Source organism: Vespula vulgaris, chromosome 2 (assembly GCF_905475345.1).
Source record: "Vespula vulgaris chromosome 2, iyVesVulg1.1, whole genome shotgun sequence".
Taxonomy (NCBI): Eukaryota; Metazoa; Arthropoda; class Insecta; order Hymenoptera; family Vespidae; genus Vespula; species Vespula vulgaris.
In genome coordinates, this window is record NC_066587.1 from 14,114,183 (window position 1) to 14,133,409 (window position 19,227).

The 19,227-nt window shown below is 27.6% G+C and overlaps 3 protein-coding genes across 11 annotated transcripts; 2 read left to right on the forward strand and 1 right to left on the reverse strand.

Moving 5' to 3' along the window:
* The first annotated feature begins 1,057 nt into the window (after window positions 1-1,057).
* LOC127061762 (probable serine hydrolase) lies at window positions 1,058-4,283 on the forward strand. 4 transcript variants are annotated; one of them, XM_050989073.1, is made up of 6 exons: window positions 1,058-1,304; window positions 1,411-1,484; window positions 1,632-1,676; window positions 2,916-3,151; window positions 3,494-3,841; window positions 3,918-4,283. In XM_050989073.1, the coding sequence occupies exons 2-6, from the start codon at window positions 1,415-1,417 to the stop codon at window positions 4,167-4,169; spliced, it is 951 nt and encodes a 316-aa protein (XP_050845030.1). In that variant the 5' UTR covers window positions 1,058-1,304; window positions 1,411-1,414; the 3' UTR covers window positions 4,170-4,283. The 4 variants fall into 4 exon arrangements, with proteins under 4 accessions (XP_050845030.1, XP_050845029.1, XP_050845031.1 ...); XM_050989072.1 differs by lacking the exon at window positions 2,916-3,151 and adding an exon at window positions 1,839-2,074 and having other exon boundaries at window positions 1,061-1,304; XM_050989074.1 differs by lacking the exons at window positions 1,058-1,304; window positions 2,916-3,151 and adding an exon at window positions 1,839-2,074 and having other exon boundaries at window positions 1,311-1,484.
* A 910-nt stretch (window positions 4,284-5,193) lies between these two features.
* LOC127061758 (trafficking protein particle complex subunit 11) lies at window positions 5,194-13,664 on the reverse strand. 6 transcript variants are annotated; one of them, XR_007780946.1, is made up of 22 exons: window positions 13,018-13,488; window positions 12,624-12,825; window positions 12,381-12,550; window positions 12,130-12,318; window positions 11,893-12,060; window positions 11,661-11,828; window positions 11,370-11,574; window positions 11,125-11,298; window positions 10,972-11,050; window positions 10,805-10,859; window positions 10,437-10,644; window positions 10,153-10,358; window positions 9,766-10,077; window positions 9,445-9,650; window positions 9,236-9,372; window positions 8,950-9,162; window positions 8,721-8,881; window positions 8,427-8,649; window positions 8,260-8,368; window positions 8,106-8,182; window positions 7,319-7,439; window positions 5,195-6,749 (listed from the first exon to the last, which is right to left on the reverse strand). XR_007780946.1 is itself a non-coding variant. In XM_050989067.1 (21 exons), exons 2-21 carry the CDS (start codon window positions 12,813-12,815, stop codon window positions 7,392-7,394), a joined length of 3,300 nt encoding a protein of 1,099 aa, XP_050845024.1. In that variant the 5' UTR covers window positions 12,816-12,822; window positions 13,500-13,664; the 3' UTR covers window positions 5,194-7,391. The 6 variants fall into 6 exon arrangements, 5 of the variants coding, with proteins under 5 accessions (XP_050845024.1, XP_050845023.1, XP_050845022.1 ...); XM_050989067.1 differs by lacking the exon at window positions 13,018-13,488 and adding an exon at window positions 13,500-13,664 and having other exon boundaries at window positions 5,194-7,439; window positions 12,624-12,822; XM_050989066.1 differs by lacking the exon at window positions 13,018-13,488 and adding an exon at window positions 13,500-13,664 and having other exon boundaries at window positions 5,194-7,439.
* A 66-nt stretch (window positions 13,665-13,730) lies between these two features.
* LOC127061759 (ras GTPase-activating protein 1) lies at window positions 13,731-18,940 on the forward strand. Its single transcript, XM_050989069.1, has 15 exons — window positions 13,731-14,059; window positions 14,591-14,772; window positions 14,920-15,101; window positions 15,251-15,648; window positions 15,736-15,881; window positions 15,954-16,287; window positions 16,456-16,799; window positions 16,886-17,077; window positions 17,149-17,298; window positions 17,374-17,422; window positions 17,496-17,714; window positions 17,795-18,027; window positions 18,107-18,248; window positions 18,337-18,480; window positions 18,553-18,940. Exons 1-15 carry the CDS (start codon window positions 14,012-14,014, stop codon window positions 18,628-18,630), a joined length of 2,841 nt encoding a protein of 946 aa, XP_050845026.1. The 5' UTR covers window positions 13,731-14,011; the 3' UTR covers window positions 18,631-18,940.
* The last annotated feature ends 287 nt before the right edge of the window (window positions 18,941-19,227 follow it).

Below are 19,227 nucleotides of genomic sequence, written 5' to 3' on the forward strand. Positions count from 1 at the left end.
TACGATTTTAAAATTTTTAAATGTTAATACTTTTCTTATAATCGATTGATATTATATGCATTATTTGTTTTGCATCTATTATATGGTAATAAACGTAATAATGTTATACAGAAAAAAACTAATAGATATATTTACGTCCCATTGCAAAAGATAATACAATTTTTCGTTCTTCGTTTATATTATCATATTATTCTTGAACCACTAAGGCCATAGTTGAGACTTGATTATGATGTTCTTGTCATACGTCAAGATCTTTTTTACAAATATCATTTTGCAAATTAGATCGCAATAATAATACATTTTTATGTATGTATATATAAATCAAATAATATTTCGGAATAACAACAGAATCTGTATGGAGATTTAGTCAAAAATAATAAAAGACGATATAAAAAGGAAATTATTTCTAAAATAGCCTAAAAATTATTGCGAAGTAATTTTAAATTAATTATATTGAGAAATAAAAAATTAGATATAACTCGATATTCAACATCATAACAATACAATGCATGAAATTCATATAGGGTGTTGTAAGAATTTATATCATAAATTTTTTTGGTTGCAATTTTTGTCCGATTTTGGTAATCAAGGTCTCATTCGAAAAATAAAGATTTTTTATATGAGATTGTCTTTTCAAATTTTTGAAAAATATTACTTTATTTGCAAAAAATCACATCCAAAAATGGGTAATTTACAAAAATAATTTTTACACAAGTAAAAGCTTCTTTTAAAATAATAATCTCATGTAAAAAATCTTTATTTTTCGAGTAAGCCCTTGAACAACAAAATCTGATAAAAATTATTACTATGAAAATTTATGGCGTAAGCTCTTGTAAATATATCGGAACAGGAAAAAGAACCAAACGAAATAAATTTTTCTATTTATATTCTATTTATGATATACAATGATAAATTACAAGATAATAAAATATTTTCCGTTTGAAGAATATTATGGTTTACTTTAAACGACGGAAACTATAGTGATTTGTATAGTTATTTATATATCATAATGTAGAAAATTTACTTATCTGATTTACTATATTATCGTATAGTAAATTTTAATTCGATTTTATATAGTTCATGCGAATAATGTCAGTAGGATGCTATAGTCGTGTTATGATTTTTGTGTAATTGGCAGTATCGTATGGAAACAATACGTTACACAATTTCAACATAGAAGTCCAACATACAAAAGTATTGCTTACATCATAACATTTATTGAAGTATAAGAAGTTGGATGCACTTTGAAACGACAGTGACTAACATTTTTTGTCATCTATATTACTGCAAATATTGATCCTGTGGTAGAGTAACATGTGTTATTAAATATAGTTATCAATTGGTTAAAATCATATTTCATATTTATCATTTATCAATCAATATAATTAAAATAATAATATTTAAATTTAGAAAAATGGATACTACAAATATTACCGAAAAAGATGAGTCATCTATTAGTGATACAAATGGGTATAAGCAACAAGGTAAGATTTTATTTAGTAAATATATAACCATGTATATATACATGTATTTTGAACTTTTATTATAATATTATCATAAAATAATGTCTATATTTGTGTGTTGTTTGAATATAATTCTTGTGATATTTAACAAAAAATTTTCTTTTCTAGATCCTGAAGATATACAAATTCCTGTACCTTGGGGCTATATAAGCGGTTAGTATAAATTATATTTTATTGACCTTTTTTTCTTTTCTTCCTTTCAGTTTGATATATAAATGAATATATAAAATACGTAAAATTTGTTCTTATTATATTGGTTAGATTCAAAAAAGAAAAAAAAAAAAAAAAAGAAATTCATAGTAATGAAACATTTAGGAAAATTGTGGGGATCAAGAGACAAACAACCAATATTGGCAATACATGGCTGGCAGGACAATGCAGGGAGCTTCGACAGCTTGGCACCATTATTATCGTTAAATCTGCCCGTTCTCAGCATAGATCTGCCTGGCCATGGTTACTCCTCTCACATGCCATCTGGACAATTCTACTATATATTTTGGGATGGGGTTATCATTCTACGTAGAATTGTTAAACATTACAAGTGGAACAAGGTTAGCCAGCAGTCAAAGTTATACAACGATGATATTTATTTATTATATATTAATATAATTTTCATTCATACTGACAATGATTTCGATTTTATTACATGTTCAATTTTCGTTTGTAGATCTTATTTTAATAATTTGTACAACGATGCTCATGCCTTTATTTGATCATATATTAAAATATAGGTTGTTTCTTTTTTGTTATTTAATAGAAATTTAAGTATTTCTTTCTATTCTAGGAAATATTACATGTATGATAAATCTGAATACGTATTATATAGGTAATATTATTTTGATAACTCCATGAATGTTCACTATTAATATTTCATATTTGATACTTAATTCAAATAATATATTATTATTATATTAGTTATTATTGCATTAATAATAATATATTATTATTGCATATTTCTATAACAATTATGTTATAGAAATACAATATATTGATTATCTAATATAATGAAAATCATTTTAATCTATATTGAAAAAGGTTGACTGTTACAATTTATGTTAAATTCTATGTTATGCATAATACATATTTTATTTTATCAACTAAATTATGTACTATTACGCAGAGAAAGAATTGTAAAATTTTGAGGATCAATTTAATTCTTATAATTCCAATGATAACATTGTAAGGTCGTTGTATAACTATATTGTAAAAACCCTATTGAATAGGGTATAATATTTTTAATTCTGCTGTAACTTTGTTTCATTTTGAGACATTGTTTAAGGACTTTCAAGATGTGATATATAACTTGAGCAGAAGAATATTATGATAGAATCATAACTGCATTTTGGAAAAAGAGGTAATAATTATGTCAGTAACATTATTACTTACCTACAGGCAAATGGTGGGGCCCTCGATGGGTTCAACCAATAGTGGCACTACATGGTCGTCAAGATAATGCAGGCAGTTTTGATACCTTGATCCCATTACTTCCTGATGATATTTCAGTACTTTGTTTGGATATGCCTGGGCATGGTTTATCATCTCATTATCCAAAAAGTCAATACTATTATGTTTATTGGGATGGTGTCATAATTCTACGTAGAATCGTAAAATATTTCAAGTGGACTAAGGTTAGCGAGTGGGACCAATTGTAAATAATGTGAAAATGAATAATGTGTATTGTCACAATATTTTTTTCTACATTTTAATTAGCACTTTAATATTTAAATGTAACAGTCATCCTTGTAAATCCAAATTATAAAAATTATTATCAATTTTAATATATTGCATGTTAATTTTATATATTATATACATATATATATATACATACATACATACATACATATATATATATATATATATATATATATACATACACACATATATGTATTAGCACTAGCATAAGTTTTATTTGATGTTAGTTTGTTAAATTATCTATTTCTTCTTTATTAATTATTTCATTTTGGATATAGGTGAAATTGCTGGGACATTCACTGGGTGGAGCAATATCATTTTTGTATGCTGCATCTTATCCCAATGAAGTAGATATTTTGATTAGTTTGGATATAGTTAGTCCTAGTGTAAGGGATATAACTAAGACTGCAGCAATAACAGGAGATCACATTGATAAATTCTTAAAATATGAAAATCTTACATTAGATAATATTCCATGTTATGAATATTCTGAAATGATGGGTATAGTTGTAGCTGCTTACAATGGTTCTATAAACGAAAAGGGGGCTGAAATATTAATGAAACGTGGTATACAAGCTTCGTATATTCCTAAGAAATTTTATTTCTCTCGTGATCCAAGATTGAAGGTAAGTAATAAAATAAAAAGATATTTAGCTTAAAAATAGCAAAATATATATGTGTGTAACTGACTAAAATTTACAGGTTTCTACACTAGGTATGCTATCCTTAGATTTGGTACTTGCATATGCATCAAAAATAACATGTGCATACCTTAACATTCGAGCCATTCCTGGTATGGATTTCGAGCAACCTGAAAATTATCAGAAGGTCCTAGATCAAATAAAAATAAGTGCTAAAAAATACGAATACCATGAAGTTAATGGCACTCATCATGTTCATTTGATTAATCCTGAAAGAATTGCACCAATAATAAAGAATTTTATAAGTAATTAAAGATAATATATTCTAGGTAATATGAATATATATAGTGAATTTATTTGATGAATATAATTTTAATAGTGGTGAAATGCAAATCTTTGACTTAATAAATTTAAATTATTCTTATAACCTATTACCAAAATGATTATTACCATAAAATCTAAAAAATATTTAGATAATATTTTACTTAAAATTATAGATAAGATAAAGTAAAAATTATAAAAAATAATTGAGATTAATTCATTTATTTAAATGTGATATCGGTTTGTAAAATATTTAATATAATATTGTAGTAGTAATATTTATGTGCACAAAAATATACAAATCGTAATAATATTCTTACGAAATATTCTCATTAAAAAAAAAAATATAATTGTATTCCGAAGGTATTTCTTGGAAAATAAAAAATAATGTGATCATATTTATAAAAATAAAGTGATTGGTAATAATCGTAAAATTTTTATATTTTTTGCCGCTTTAAATAAATAAAATAAGTTATGAGTTGTGAAGTAATATTATCCTAAAACCTATATCATAAGCATGCAAGGACAGTTATTTTTTGCTATAACTTCAAGTGAAAAATAATATTGTCGTTTAGAAGATATTATGTTCCCCACCAATATAAATGATAAAGTATTATTGGGAGGAAGTAGGCAAATGCAACAAACTTATACCAACTTACACTTATGCAACCGCGAATAAGCGATAAGAATAATGGAAGTCATATTTACTATCAGCTCACCTATTTCTTTTTGTTCTAAATTTTGATCAAATATAAATGTGTATGTATACACACACATATACACACACACGTGCACACGTACGTATATAATTGACATTATGTATAAGAGAAAAAATATTTATATAATTATTAGATATATCCTATAATATATATTCCACATGGTATCACTTGTGAAAAAAATATATATATATATATATATATATATATATATATATATTTGTAATAAAATAACATAAGAGAGAGAGAGAGAGAATTATTTCCGAATTATAAGAATTTTCATATATTATATATATTTATTCATATTATAGAAGAAAAGGATATTTTTGAAGATAATAAACATATTGATACAGATGTTTTTGGTTCACAATGACGATGTCGTACAGTCGCATTTTATTTATTCAGTTGTCGTTGCTATGCCACGTTGAGTTTTAAAGTTATGTAGTAACATTTTACTTGTTACAACTGTTTTATCTCAGTTTCTTCGAATATTTAGAAGTGTGCGGAACATATTTATAATAGAAATGTGTTATTAACATAATATTTATAATTATGTAGGTAAGTAAGTTATTAAAATACAGATGTTGGTCTTTTCTGACTTTTTAACGATTAAAAAATAAAACTTTTATAAAATGTGAATCATTGGTCATATTGCATTTTTAGAAATTTATAATTGAACTTCGTAACTATTTTTAATCGGCTTTATGATAAATGATGTGTGTATAGTTTTTAAATAATTTTGTAGAATATACATTTATCCAAGATAAAATCGAAGATAACGCGTTTAACGTTATGTTGCAAAAGAGACCTATAATATTTATAATATAATAAATGAAAGATTTATAAGTTACATTTTTTTCAGAAGGTCAAGATTAGATACATGTATATAGCACGGCTTTAAAATAAAACCGTGTAGTAGCATTCCGACAATTTATTGTCTTCGGCTCTTATCAGGACAGTTCAGGAAACGTGGCTGTCCTATCGAACATACCACGTTGTATGCGCTGGTAATTACTGTCGATGATAGTGCAGCCACAACATGGAAAATGAATATGAATGTCATTCCTACAGGTGAACGTCGTATGGACTTGTCTCTTTTAAATTTGTGCCCTGCTACGAAATCTACAGAATATACACAACCGAAATTTAAGAAATATAACAATTCGATTTTTGATTTACGTGTAAGTAATATTTCTTGTACGTAATTACGGAAAAATATATATTACATTTTCATCATTTCTGAATTAATTGTTGTAGCCACAAAAAATTATTAATTAACATAAAAGATCAAGGTGTCTTAACAATAGAGATTATAACATATGTTGATTGATATCATAATAATTATTTCTTTTACGAATTGACTTCATCAGTTATATATATACGTATAAATATAAAATGTATATAACTAAAGAAATATATTAAAATGATTGTATTAAGCGGGCACAACTATGTCCGCTATTATTTTTGATTACTATTTTTTTTTTTTATCATAATTTTAAATGTTTCTACTGAATTATTTTATATGTATATACACATATATATAGTTAATATATTTAATACGAATTACTTATACTAATTTACATATAAGCGAGTTAAATTTACCGCTAAACGATCTGATCCATCGATCCTGACGATTAACAAACTTTTCAATTGAAAGTTTGTTCGTTCGGCTCGAGTTATTAGATCGTAACAACATTCATCATTGTAAATGTTTTGGATGAAGATTAATAATGTGATTAAGAACTTGATCTCTTTTGAAGACGTTTTCGATAAATTGAAGCAATTTGTTGTAATTCTTCTTCGGTAGGTGTATAAGCCGCGAGAGTTCTCAAACGTGCTTTAGAAAGCTCCAAGTCCTATTGTGTATCATAGTTTAATAATACGATAATTTTTATGTGTCTTCTATGTATTGATTAAAATTGCAAATCTAATAAAACATTATAATACTTTATCGTATATATGTGTCAACAGAATTTTTATATTTTTATATATTTTAAATAAAACTAAATTCAAAATGAAAGAATACATTTTGAATACAGAATTGCCTCCGACGATTCTACTCCTCCGTCTTAAAGAAATTCACTTTTTTCCATTTCAGTACTATTTACACGAATATTTATCAGAAATTATTAAAACTATCTACACGCGAAAAGTGAGTCATAAAACGCGATATCGATATGCATAAGTATCACTCACAATTGTTCACGAACTCTTGAAATTTTTTTCATGATATAAAATCAGTGGAAAGATAGTTTTTATCAAATACTAATTATAAATGTGAACTTGATAATTTGAGAATTAATAGTAGAATTGAAAATCATACGAAATCAATATTTTTTTACAATTTATTATTAGGAAGAATTAAAATATATTGTTGCCGTAAAATGCTAATCATGTATTAAATATAAAATTTTACTGTTTATACCTTTAAAAGTTTTTGATTTCTTAGTTGCGATTCTTCAAAATTTAGCTGCGAATTTAAAGAAGCTTGAGTTTTCTCAGGAACGTCCATCACAATCTTCGTTGTTACTATGTCTATTATATTTCTGCGAATTTTAATTAATAATTATATATCGTTACTTAAATCAATTTATGTCATATAAATACTATATAATCAATTACCATAGTGTCATGTTTTTTATTTTACAAATATTCAATATACACTTTTATCAATATCATTTTTTTTATTAACAGTTAATTTTTGTAATAATTTTATGAAATTATTAAAAGACCCTCTAATATGGTGTCCTTTATTAAGGGTGGCATTGAAACACTGTAACGTAACTAGTAACGTTGGTAACGATGATCGATATTTATGTGGTAAAAAATTTTTACAGTTTAATACTTTACCGACATCACATTTTAGATGCAAATAATGAATTAAATATGAATTATAAGACTAGTTAAAATAAAGCAAATAATGATATTAAAATGAATATAATTTTAAAAAAATTTTCATAAAAATAAAAATCTTTCAATGCTAAAATAATTTTAATTTAAGAATTGTATTAAACACAAATGCGTTTCTATGGTGTTAATATATATTATATATTTCTAATACACATGAAATTATGTGTAAAATATATTCATTATCTCTAAATAAATACGTTATGTTTGATCATCTATAGATTGCGATTTAGGCTGTAAAAAAAATATAGTGTATGAAAAAAAAGAAAATAATTTCACATTATATAAAATTCATAAGAACTTACCATTATATAAATATGACTTGGTAATGAACGTTCTAGCATTTCCGAAAGGCGTCCTTTACTTAATTTATGTTCTTCATCTGAAAATATGTAAAAAAAATATGTAAAAGATAATTAAAAAGATATAAAATATATTTACTAAATTGTTGCATATTACCAGTAGGTACAGTTAGAGATAATATAGGTAATGCCACGAGTCCAGCAACGAGTGGACGTAAAATCCACTCTACTCTTCGTTCATTTTTTGGGAGAATATAAATATCAACCTAGAAAAAACACAAAGTTAAGTGATCATATTGATAAGAACAATCAATATGAATTTACCTGTTTTTGTCCAGCAAACATAAATGCGTCACTAGCTTCCATTGTTAAGCGTAACGTGATCAAATAATCAGAATGATTTTGTATAATGTATGATATGTAAAGTGGTGTGCATACCCAACCATGAGCTGGTAATTTAGTTTCTAAACTAATGACTGCATCTTCTATCCACAATGGAGCTAATGTTACACTACTACTAGTTTCTGATGCAGTCTCATCATTCGCACTAAAAATAAAATGTGTGTTTTAATAATAATTTATTATTAAATAAAATGAATCTCCCTAAGAATTATTTACCGTATCCATTTAATGGTATACACTCCTATACTGACAGGTTGCTCACTGCCAGCTTTAGCTATTAAGCAATATACATCTGTACCTGCTTCACCATCAGAAAGTACTGTTCCTGCTAAAATACTACCTTCATTTTGATTATTTTCCTTTTGTATCAGTTCTCCCTTTATAAAAAAAAAAAAATAATATTTTTATACTATAATAATAATAAAATAAAAGATGTATAACTTACCAACTCAATTGAAGTATCAAGAATTTTTATTGGACAAGGTGATGTACATGAAATATGTGGCATGACAACAAAAGGCTCGTGAATAAAACCTTTTGTCAATGGTTCTAAAAGACTAGTACAAAATCGTGTAGTTACTTCAAATGGTTTACTAACTGGTATAGAATGTACAATTTCTTTGCTTCCTTTTATTTCATTTGGATAACAATATTCTACCTGTTACAAAAACTTTCTTATAATTGCTATTATTAATACAATTCATTATAATGGTTCATATGATTTTACATACTTTTATGATAATATTTCTGTTACCCACTTTATGTGCTCGCATATATACAGTTTTTTCAATTATACAATTTTTACCTGTTTTTTCTATTTCAATTAATACCTGTGATTGTTTAGTTAACATTGTCATACTTAAATCAGCTAAAACAGTTTGTTATTATTACAGTACAAATTAAAAATATATTTTGCGTTAAATATTTTTCGAACACTTACTTGACTGTTCATTGTTTCCATCCATTTGAAAACCAACATGCAAGGATGCTACAGTAATATAGTCTTCAGCAGTTACATGTATTATAATAGGTACCCATTCTCCTAATAATGCAGGATTATTAGATTTTGCACTTATATTAACATCACTTTCTTTCCTTTTTATTTCTGTTGTTATTAACGGTTTTATCGTTTCGAATTTCCCACTACTGTTTAAACAATTCCATAATATATATATATATATCTATATACATATACTTACACATACCACATACAATATTGTATAGAGTATATATATACATGCACATTATAAACATTACGTACTGTAATAATTGTATTTCAGGATACAAACGATGTAAAAGATTTGTTTCTTTCCCTGCAGCCGGAAATCTTAGAACAATACAACATTGAGTTTCATTTCCCATAAATAATGTGACTGTACCAATACGAATTTCACTACTATCACATAAAGAAGGTGCTCCAAATTGACCATAAAATTTTTTGATTTGATTACTAGAGAATACAAGATCAACATTATTATGCTGAGGAATAGCAACTACAATTTCTGTATTGAAACCAGGGCTGTTGATTGTTACAGACACCTTAGAAAACTCTATACTCCCAGAAAATGAATTTCTGTAATAAACATTATGTAATAATTACTATTAAGTATATGATTAAAAATACTAAGATATAAAATTTAATAATTACCTTATAATTACTTCAATCATAACATCTTCATCAACTATATATCTTGGTTTCAAAAATTGTGCTTTAACATCTATAAATGAAGTCATATTATTATCATCAATTGTAAACATAATTGGTTCTTGTCGATTTAATTCTAATTTCCATTTTTCTAATGCAACACGTTTTAGATCATCTGGTAAATCTGGTTCCGGATGCGGTGGCCGTTTCTATATTATACATATCAATAAAAAAAATTGTTAATATTTATCCTTAATAAATATTATAATAAAAACTAATATTTTTACCTGAAGAATATTAATAATATTTGCATAAACAATAGTTTGTTGATCTTTAGTAAATGTTGTAGAAGGTCCTAAAGCTTCAAAAGATAAAGTGAGGTAGTCTTGAATGCTTGTGGATAAATATGCAGCTCGTAAAGCATTTTTTATGATATCTGTGAGCAAGACGGGCCATCTCTCCCCATGATACTCCCATAACATGTGCATCAATAATCTGACCAATCAAATTTTATGATTTTGACGTTAACACAAGAAAACTATCTAGAGAAAATAATGTCAAGATCAATTTTTGACTACCGAATATTACAAAAGGATAATAAACCTCTCGAAATTTGTCAACAAAAGATACTAATACAAGCAAAAATATAACTTACGTAAGAACTTTTCCATAGTCTCGGGAATTATAATATTCTTCAGCCATCTGTACAACTATAACAATAAATAGATTTTTTTTGATATATATATATATGTGTGTGTGTGTGTGTAGGTATATTTAACTGAAAAATAAAAAGATAAGAAATAAAGAGGATATATATTATACCTAATGATCTGCGCATTCTAGGACATCGATATATTTTAAACTGAGAAATTGCATTTCCCAGCAAACCTATGATTATCATCTAAAACAATAATAAATAAAAATTATCACAACTTATTGTATTCATGAAAGTCTTGTTAAATACATCAAACTTACAGAATGATTTACAGTTGTTTTCTCTTTATATTGTAATGCTTGTACAGCAGCTGCTTCTTTAACAGTATCTAGTGGTTCTACATTTAATTTTCCAGAACGCCATGGCCGTTGTCCATAAAATTCAAGTTTTTCTTCCCCAGCTAATGGATCTAGATCTGGGTAACTATTTACATTCTATAACATTATTTTTTAAAAGTTATTATTAGATAAAACATAATATTATTCAATAAATTATTATTACATACTTTACATAACTCTTTACATGCCGATTGTCTCAAGCTTGCATGTTGTGCAGCTAGTTGATAATAATATCCAGGATGTTGAGTTTGGACTGCAGGAAGACCTTGTCGAATTGCATCATCAAATAATTCTGCAAATGTTGAAAACTGGTTACTCATCCAAGCATGATGCTCAAATATCAATTCCTTTGGACCAGTTTTTAGTTTAAACCTGTATGTGTAAAAATAATTATTTGAATTGATTTTTTTTTTAATATTATTTATAAATTTTATAAATATTTCAGAAATATTTCTAACCTTTCTGTGTGAAGTCTAAACTGTGCTATAGCATCTTTTGGAAGGTTTAAACTAAACATTATCTTGCATATTTTATAGTTTATAAAACCAGCAATAGTTTTTATTTCCAATGCATTAGTGTCTACCATTCTTATTTCAAAGAGATTATGATATGCTTGGACGTAATGTCTGTAAAAAAATAATATAAATTGATTGAGATCAAATAAAAAAATATTTATATTGGGATTCTTACTTTTGAGGTTGATCTTGCTTTAATTCATTTAGGAATCCCATTTTAAATTGATGACGTACAAACAAATACTGATGAACAGTTTTATTTAATTGATCGCGGTGACTTCTAATAATACGATATTCGTGATGATAGAAATTTTGTGCCAACTGATAAAATGCAGTCTCCAATCTGTTAAAAAAAAAACATATCATTAAGTTTAATAATATATATAAAAATAAAATATTTCTGATATTATACCTAGATATATATCCTGATAAATGATCACCATGTGGTAATACATAAAGTAAATTAGGTGGTAATTCACAAGCACCACATAAGGCAGTTGCTCGTTCTGTTGCCACTATATCTTCAGAATCTGGAGGAGGTGGTACATCACATTGTATCAATACAAGTGCTACTTTTGTACTTCTACCTTCTAAGGCAGCTCTATTAAAAGACATGTTATATGTTTTAGTTAAAATTCTAATATAAATCATTGTATATATTACCTGAGTGATTGTATTCTTGAGGCACATTCTATCTTTTTTTCGTTCCACAATGGATCATTCCAATCCAAATCATAAAAAACTACAACTACTGCTGGAATTTCATTAAGATATTTGTTCATCCAATTACGTTTTAAGATTCCTTTAGGAATATACCATTCATATGAATTTCTCTGTAAAAAAGATTCTTTATTATAAATTTAGAACTTATATATAAATACAATAAAATAACGTATGTATGTACACCTTTGGTTTAACAGTAGGAAATTCATGTTTTGGTCCTAATAACTTAAATTGAACAGTAGTACCATCCGGTCTGCGATTATTACTAAATGCATCCCAAATGGATCGATGGATAGTATTTGCTACATCTAAACCCGATAGTCCGATCAGAGCTAATGGTTTAGCAGTCAATTCTGATGGTAGATCAAACATCATTGATTTACTGCTAACATAAAAATATAGTCAAATAACTATGTATATATTTTATCTATTTCATAAATTTAAATGAAAACTATATATATATGTATGTATATATATATATAAATAATTAATTTGTAAGTATATATATTTGCATATATCATTTAAAAGAAAAGGAAATGCAACTTGGATTATTTTTTGTAATAGTAAATAATCATACTTTGCCTGTTGACAGTAAGGTGTATTTGATCATTCAATAAGATATTGCAGTTTTGTTTTTTACACACAGGACAAACACTAGTATATACTTTCTTTGACAGATTATATTAAAAATTAACGACAAATCACGATAACTGCACTCATTTTCTATTTCTGCATCATATTCTGTATTATCGACAATACGGCGGAACTAAATAGTAGCGTTCTAATAATAATAGGAATAAAAACTAAAAATCGTTACTTATATCATTGAATTAAACTCGAATATTCGTTTAAAACTGTATAATTAAAAAATGAAAATGAAATTAAACATAATTAATCAGATTAGTTATTTACTTTGTATAAAAAAGATTGCATTATAAGAGGTATCGATTGCGTCTACTTAATCGATCTGAACGCATAGAGAATCTGCGTACTATTATCGAAATCAAGATTTATATATTTATACTTTCCATTGTTGATATATTTTAATAATGTACTTACATTATAAAGATACAAAAAAAAAAAATGTAATATCAGTGGATAACTTAAGATAATAAGAATCTTTTTTATTCAAAGATTGAGTTGCTATTCCGGAAGACGTTTACCAGAAATGTATGTAATTAAATAGGATAATGTACATATAAATATTATAGATATATCATTAATAAAGTCTCTTTACGACCACTAACGTTAAATATATTTTTAGGGAATTTGAGAAGAATAAAGTTGGTGACATTGTTCTGGGTATCAAATCGTAACGTATTCTATGGGAAGTTGATTCGCTGTATACAATCTGACATTTTCTGATGAAGATCTTCTCTTGGTTGTCTGTGTTTTGGGGTAGCGTGTGCGGTAGTAAAATGGCAGCCTGGAAACGTCAATACATTTTATATCGATAAAAGCCTATCTTTGTAAATAGATGTAGAAAGAAAGGGTGCAATAAGACGAATGCTGTTTACTTAAGACTTCGAATTTTTAATAAACGTGTGTGTGAACGAGTGCATGTTGATAAAATGGCAGAATTTGTACGTGGAGGACCTAGTGTATCGAATAACACTAAGGTACGCATATACGTTTATATTATTCGTTTGAAATTATTTAGATTTTTATTCGAAGAAAGAACTTCTTTTATTGAATGAAAGACAAAGTAAAGAGAAATTTTCACCTTTTCAAAGTCTTTATTTTTTACACGATAAAAATTAGCTATTATTAATTCTCACTTGGAGTTCTTTTTGATTCATTGTTCAATGTTCATAAAATTTTCGTTATTTACTATTTAGATAAATTTTTGAATAATAGGATAAAGTGACTTTGTATAAATATCCTATGTCTTCAGAAAAACATATATGTATATCTCTTTGTGTTACCCTTTGTATTATTTACATTATTTTATTGTATCAATGACAAATAAGTTAATATAAGTATTATATTAAGCATAATATTTTAACTTTTTTGTATTATATTTACTGTACCAATTTAGAAATGTGAATAAATTAGAATATTTAAATATTTGAACTAAAATCTTATTATTACATATTCTTTATAATTTGTTCCTGTATTATATATATATATTTTTTCCCCTTTTTTTATAGATGGATCATAGTAGTAAAGGCGGTTCACCTAGTACTGGAAGTGAAGATGGTGGGCAGAATGAATCTTTGAATGTGGAAAATGAATTTGATCCTTTCTTAGAAAATATACCTGATGACATACAGGATACAGAAGAACCTGACAGTGCAAATGCTACATTGTTAACTGCTCCTCCAGAAAATCAGTGAGATTATTTTATTTTTCTTATCATTAAATTTGCATGGTATTTAAGATTATTTTATTCGCTAGTAAAATATTTATAATTGGATAATAATTCATATATCATTTTTTTTAATATTAATATTTGTATTAACAAGTTAATTATCTATAGATGGTATCATGGAAGATTAGACAGATTCACTGCAGAAGAAAGATTATGGGATGCTAGTAAAATGGGCAGTTACTTGGTTCGTGAAAGTGATAGAAAGCCTGGTAGTTACGTACTATCTTATTTTGGAAGAACTGGAATTAATCATTTTCGAATTACGGCTGTGTGTGGAGATTATTATATTGGTAGGATCACATACTTCATTAGGAATAACATCAGTGCAAGTGTACTCTTGATGCAAGTTATATTTCATATAGATTTTGTGATATCATTTAAAATACTGTCTTTTTATGTAAATATGAATGGTGTTAAAGAGCAACAATATATTTTGCAGGAGGTCGTCAATTTAATAGTTTATCAGACCTTGTTGCTTATTATACTCATTGCTCGGATCTTTTAAAGAGAGAAAGACTTATACATCCAACACCTCCACCTGAGCCTGTGAATGACAAAAAGAGGATAGTTGCGATATTGCCATATACAAAAATGCCTGATACGGATGAATTAAGTTTCCAAAAGGGCGATATATTTTTTGTTCACAATGATATGGGTGATGGCTGGTTATGGGTTACTGCCCATAGAACTGGAGAACAGGGGCTTATCTTCCGGGAATTAGTAGAGGATTTGGATGACTCTATAGATCCAAACACCGTATTTTCTTGGTTCCATCCAAATGTTACAAAAAGTGAAGCTGTTGATATGTTGGTGAAAGCAGGTCCTGGAAGTTTTTTGGTACGGAAATAACTATATTAGCTTAATAGTAATTTTAATATTATCTTACTATTGGCATTCAATTTCTTTAATAAATTTTATATAAAGGTTCGACCATCTGATAACAGTCCAGGAGATTATTCTCTTTTCTTTCATATTAATAATCAAATACAAAGATTTAGAATAGAGAAGAAAGGTGTGAGATATCTTATGGGTGGTAGAACTTTCGAATGTTTGGATGCTGTTATAAATAGGTAATTGTATTTTCTTTATAATGAATTATTTTTTTCATTATTTTTAATAATTTATTACTAATAATGTTACAGATATCGAAAGGAACAAATAGTGGAAGGACATACGTTAGTCCAAGCAATGGTGACTGAGCCTGATGGAAGTGTGAGAGTCAATAGAGAAGTACAACACGCAGAAAAAATTTATGCAACTCTTAGAGAATGTCGTGAGCAATCTGGCGTAAAGAAAAATAAAGGAATAAAAATGCAGGGTTATTTGGAAAAAAAGTCAGAGAAAAACAAAAAATGGAAAGCATTGTATTTTGTACTTTTAGTAGATGCTACTGATACACACCTCTATTTATATGACAATCCTAAGAGAACAAAACCAAAAGGTCTCATTGATTTAAGCTGTGCTTATTTATACCAGGTAATTTGTACACTGCGCTGAAATAAGAGTATTTCAGATATATATTTTATAGGGTATTAAGTTAGGATTTTGACTAAAAAAACTAACGATATTAAGATATTTCATATAAATTGGTGCATGAATCAGTACGTAATATTTCACCATATCGCTGAAATATAGTTTTTTTAGGTCCATGAAAGTGTGTTTGATAGGCCTCATTGCTTCCAATTAGTTGAACGTGCTTTACCATGTTTGGCCACGATAACTTATCTGGCTGCTCCAAATTCGGAAAATGCTTTAGATTGGATTAATGCCTTGAAACCATTATGTGTATCACAACTTACACGTGCACCGAAGGTTGCTCGTCTCCGCGAATTGCGTTCATTACATCTGCACATTCTAGACGCGCATAGACTTCCATATAAGCTAGTACCAAACCCATTCATCATAGTGGCTCTAAACAACGTAAAAGTTGCACGCACGAAGGTTAAGACTGGATTACATCCACTCTGGGATGAAGAATTCATTCTGGAGTACGTATGCGAAAGTTGAACTAAACGATTAAAAAATTTGATAAAATACAATCATGGCGATGCTCTTATTGTAAGTTACTTAACAGGGATGTGCCACCAGACGTTATGTCATTTTCCCTGACATTATACAACAAAGGCAAACGCAGTAAAGATACGGAAGTTGCGGAATTAACAGTAGAGCTGTCCAGTCTAACTAATGGAGAAGAAATGGATGAATGGTATCCATTATCAGGCGTCACACCAATTGGAGAGTGGGGAGCATTACGATTACGTTTGAGGTAAATAATATATGTATAGCGTATATCGCGAGGAATTGTATAATTTTAATATATTTATGGTCTAATTCTAGGTATAGACATGATTTGGCGATGCCTCCAGAAGAATATAGTCCTCTACAGGAATTATTGTTAGATCCAGAACTTCATGTAGTTAGGGCTTTGGCAGATGTGTGTCATCTTGATAGAGTACCATTAGCCAATAGTCTTCTTCGAATATTCAGGTATTTGTATCTCCAATTATTGTTAACATTCTATGATTATATTAAAAACATTATGAATAATCAATTATCTTTTAGACACGAGCGAAAGGAAGCTGATCTCTTACGTTCTTTGAATCAAGCAGAAGTTGGTATTAAGAAAATAACGTATAAATTGATATTAATACATTGCTATCATTTTTTATTATATTATTATTTAGGTGGATAAAGAAGATGAAACACCTACTCTATTTAGAGCTGCCAGCCTCACAACGACTTTAATGGATTTATATATGAAATCAGTTTGTACTTCGTTTTTGAAAGCTGCTTTGCGCGATACCATCGTAAAATTAATCGAAAGTAAACAGAGCTGTGAATTGAACCCTACTAAAATGGATTCACCTGAAGATGCATGTAGCAATGCTGAATTTTTATTACAAGTGTGTTAAAATTTTGATACTTTCTAATATATAACGAATAATATAACGAACTATGTAATTTTTAACAAAAATTTAATTAGGTTTTGGATGAAGTGACATTAAGCATTTTTACAAGTCCCGATGCTTGTCCAAAAACTCTAAGATATATTTGCGGTTGCTTACAAAGAGCTGTTGTTGCAAAATGGCCACACGAAAGATTAGTCAGGACACGAGTAGTCAGTGGGTTTATATTTTTACGTTTACTTTGTCCTGCTATTTTGAATCCTAGATCATTCAATTTGATAGCAGAGCCTCCGCCTCCAACGGCAGCAAGGTAACGATGCATATGTTGTATGCATGTTATGTTTCATAGATTTATTTTTTTCTTTTCTTTATATAAAATTATTGCGTAGATCACTAGTGATGGTGGCAAAATGTTTGCAAAATTTGGCTAATTTGGTAGAATTTGGTGGGAAAGAGCCATATATGGAAGTTGTAAATCCTTTTATTCTCAAAAATAAGGAACGAATGGTCGTGTTTCTCGATCAGTTGTCCGTGAGTCCTATTATAATTTATATTAATTAGTACATGTCATTATTAAGAGAAATGTATTATGATTAATATAATACTTTATTATATTTAGAATGTAACTGAAAAACCAGAATCTGAAGGCGCCGATCCAAGAAGTAAAAGTACTTGCGTCTCGGATACTGCAAGAGATCTGGCGACATTACATCACATCTGTGTTTCTCATTTAAAGGAGCTTCAAGTTTTGTCGAAAACACAAGTAAGCTCGATTAAAGCTTTTATTAAAAATATTATATAGAAGAAATTTTATGGAAATTTACGCTTTTTACAGCCAACAATAAAGCAATTGGTAACAGTGACTGAAATGCTCAGCAAGCACAAACAAAAGTACATGGAAATGATACGGTAGTGCTAAAGCCATTAACTATGAACAATGCCAAACACAATAAAACCTTTACAGACTTTCATGACGGATTCAGTAGTATTTAATAAGTATAATTAAGTGATATAAGTAATTAAACGTACAGACTGACGTGCCATATATATTACTGTATACACACAAGCCTACATTTACTATTTCATATGTAATTAGAGGATAGCTTCTATAAATAGTTATAACGACAGTAATACGATAGTGATATAGTTACATACAGAACCATACAGGCGTATAATGATTTTATATTTACTTAGGTGCTCGAAAATAAATACAAATTAAAGTAGCAGTTTTCTTAAATTTTCTTCCTATTTCCAATCCCTCGATTAAATGAATTTCTTAAATATAAAACTCGAAATAAACAAGTTTTTTAAAATAGTTTTGAAACTGGTTATCAAATAAATTATTCGTGAATTTAAATTTGTGCGCGCTTTTATATTTTGTTTTAAGATACAAAAATCTATTATAAGAGAACGCATATCATTTGTCTATTAACTTCCAATGAGAAAGCGAAGTTTGTCCAATCGACCAATCAGAATTGTACACAGTTTAATCGAAGTTGGTTTTATTATC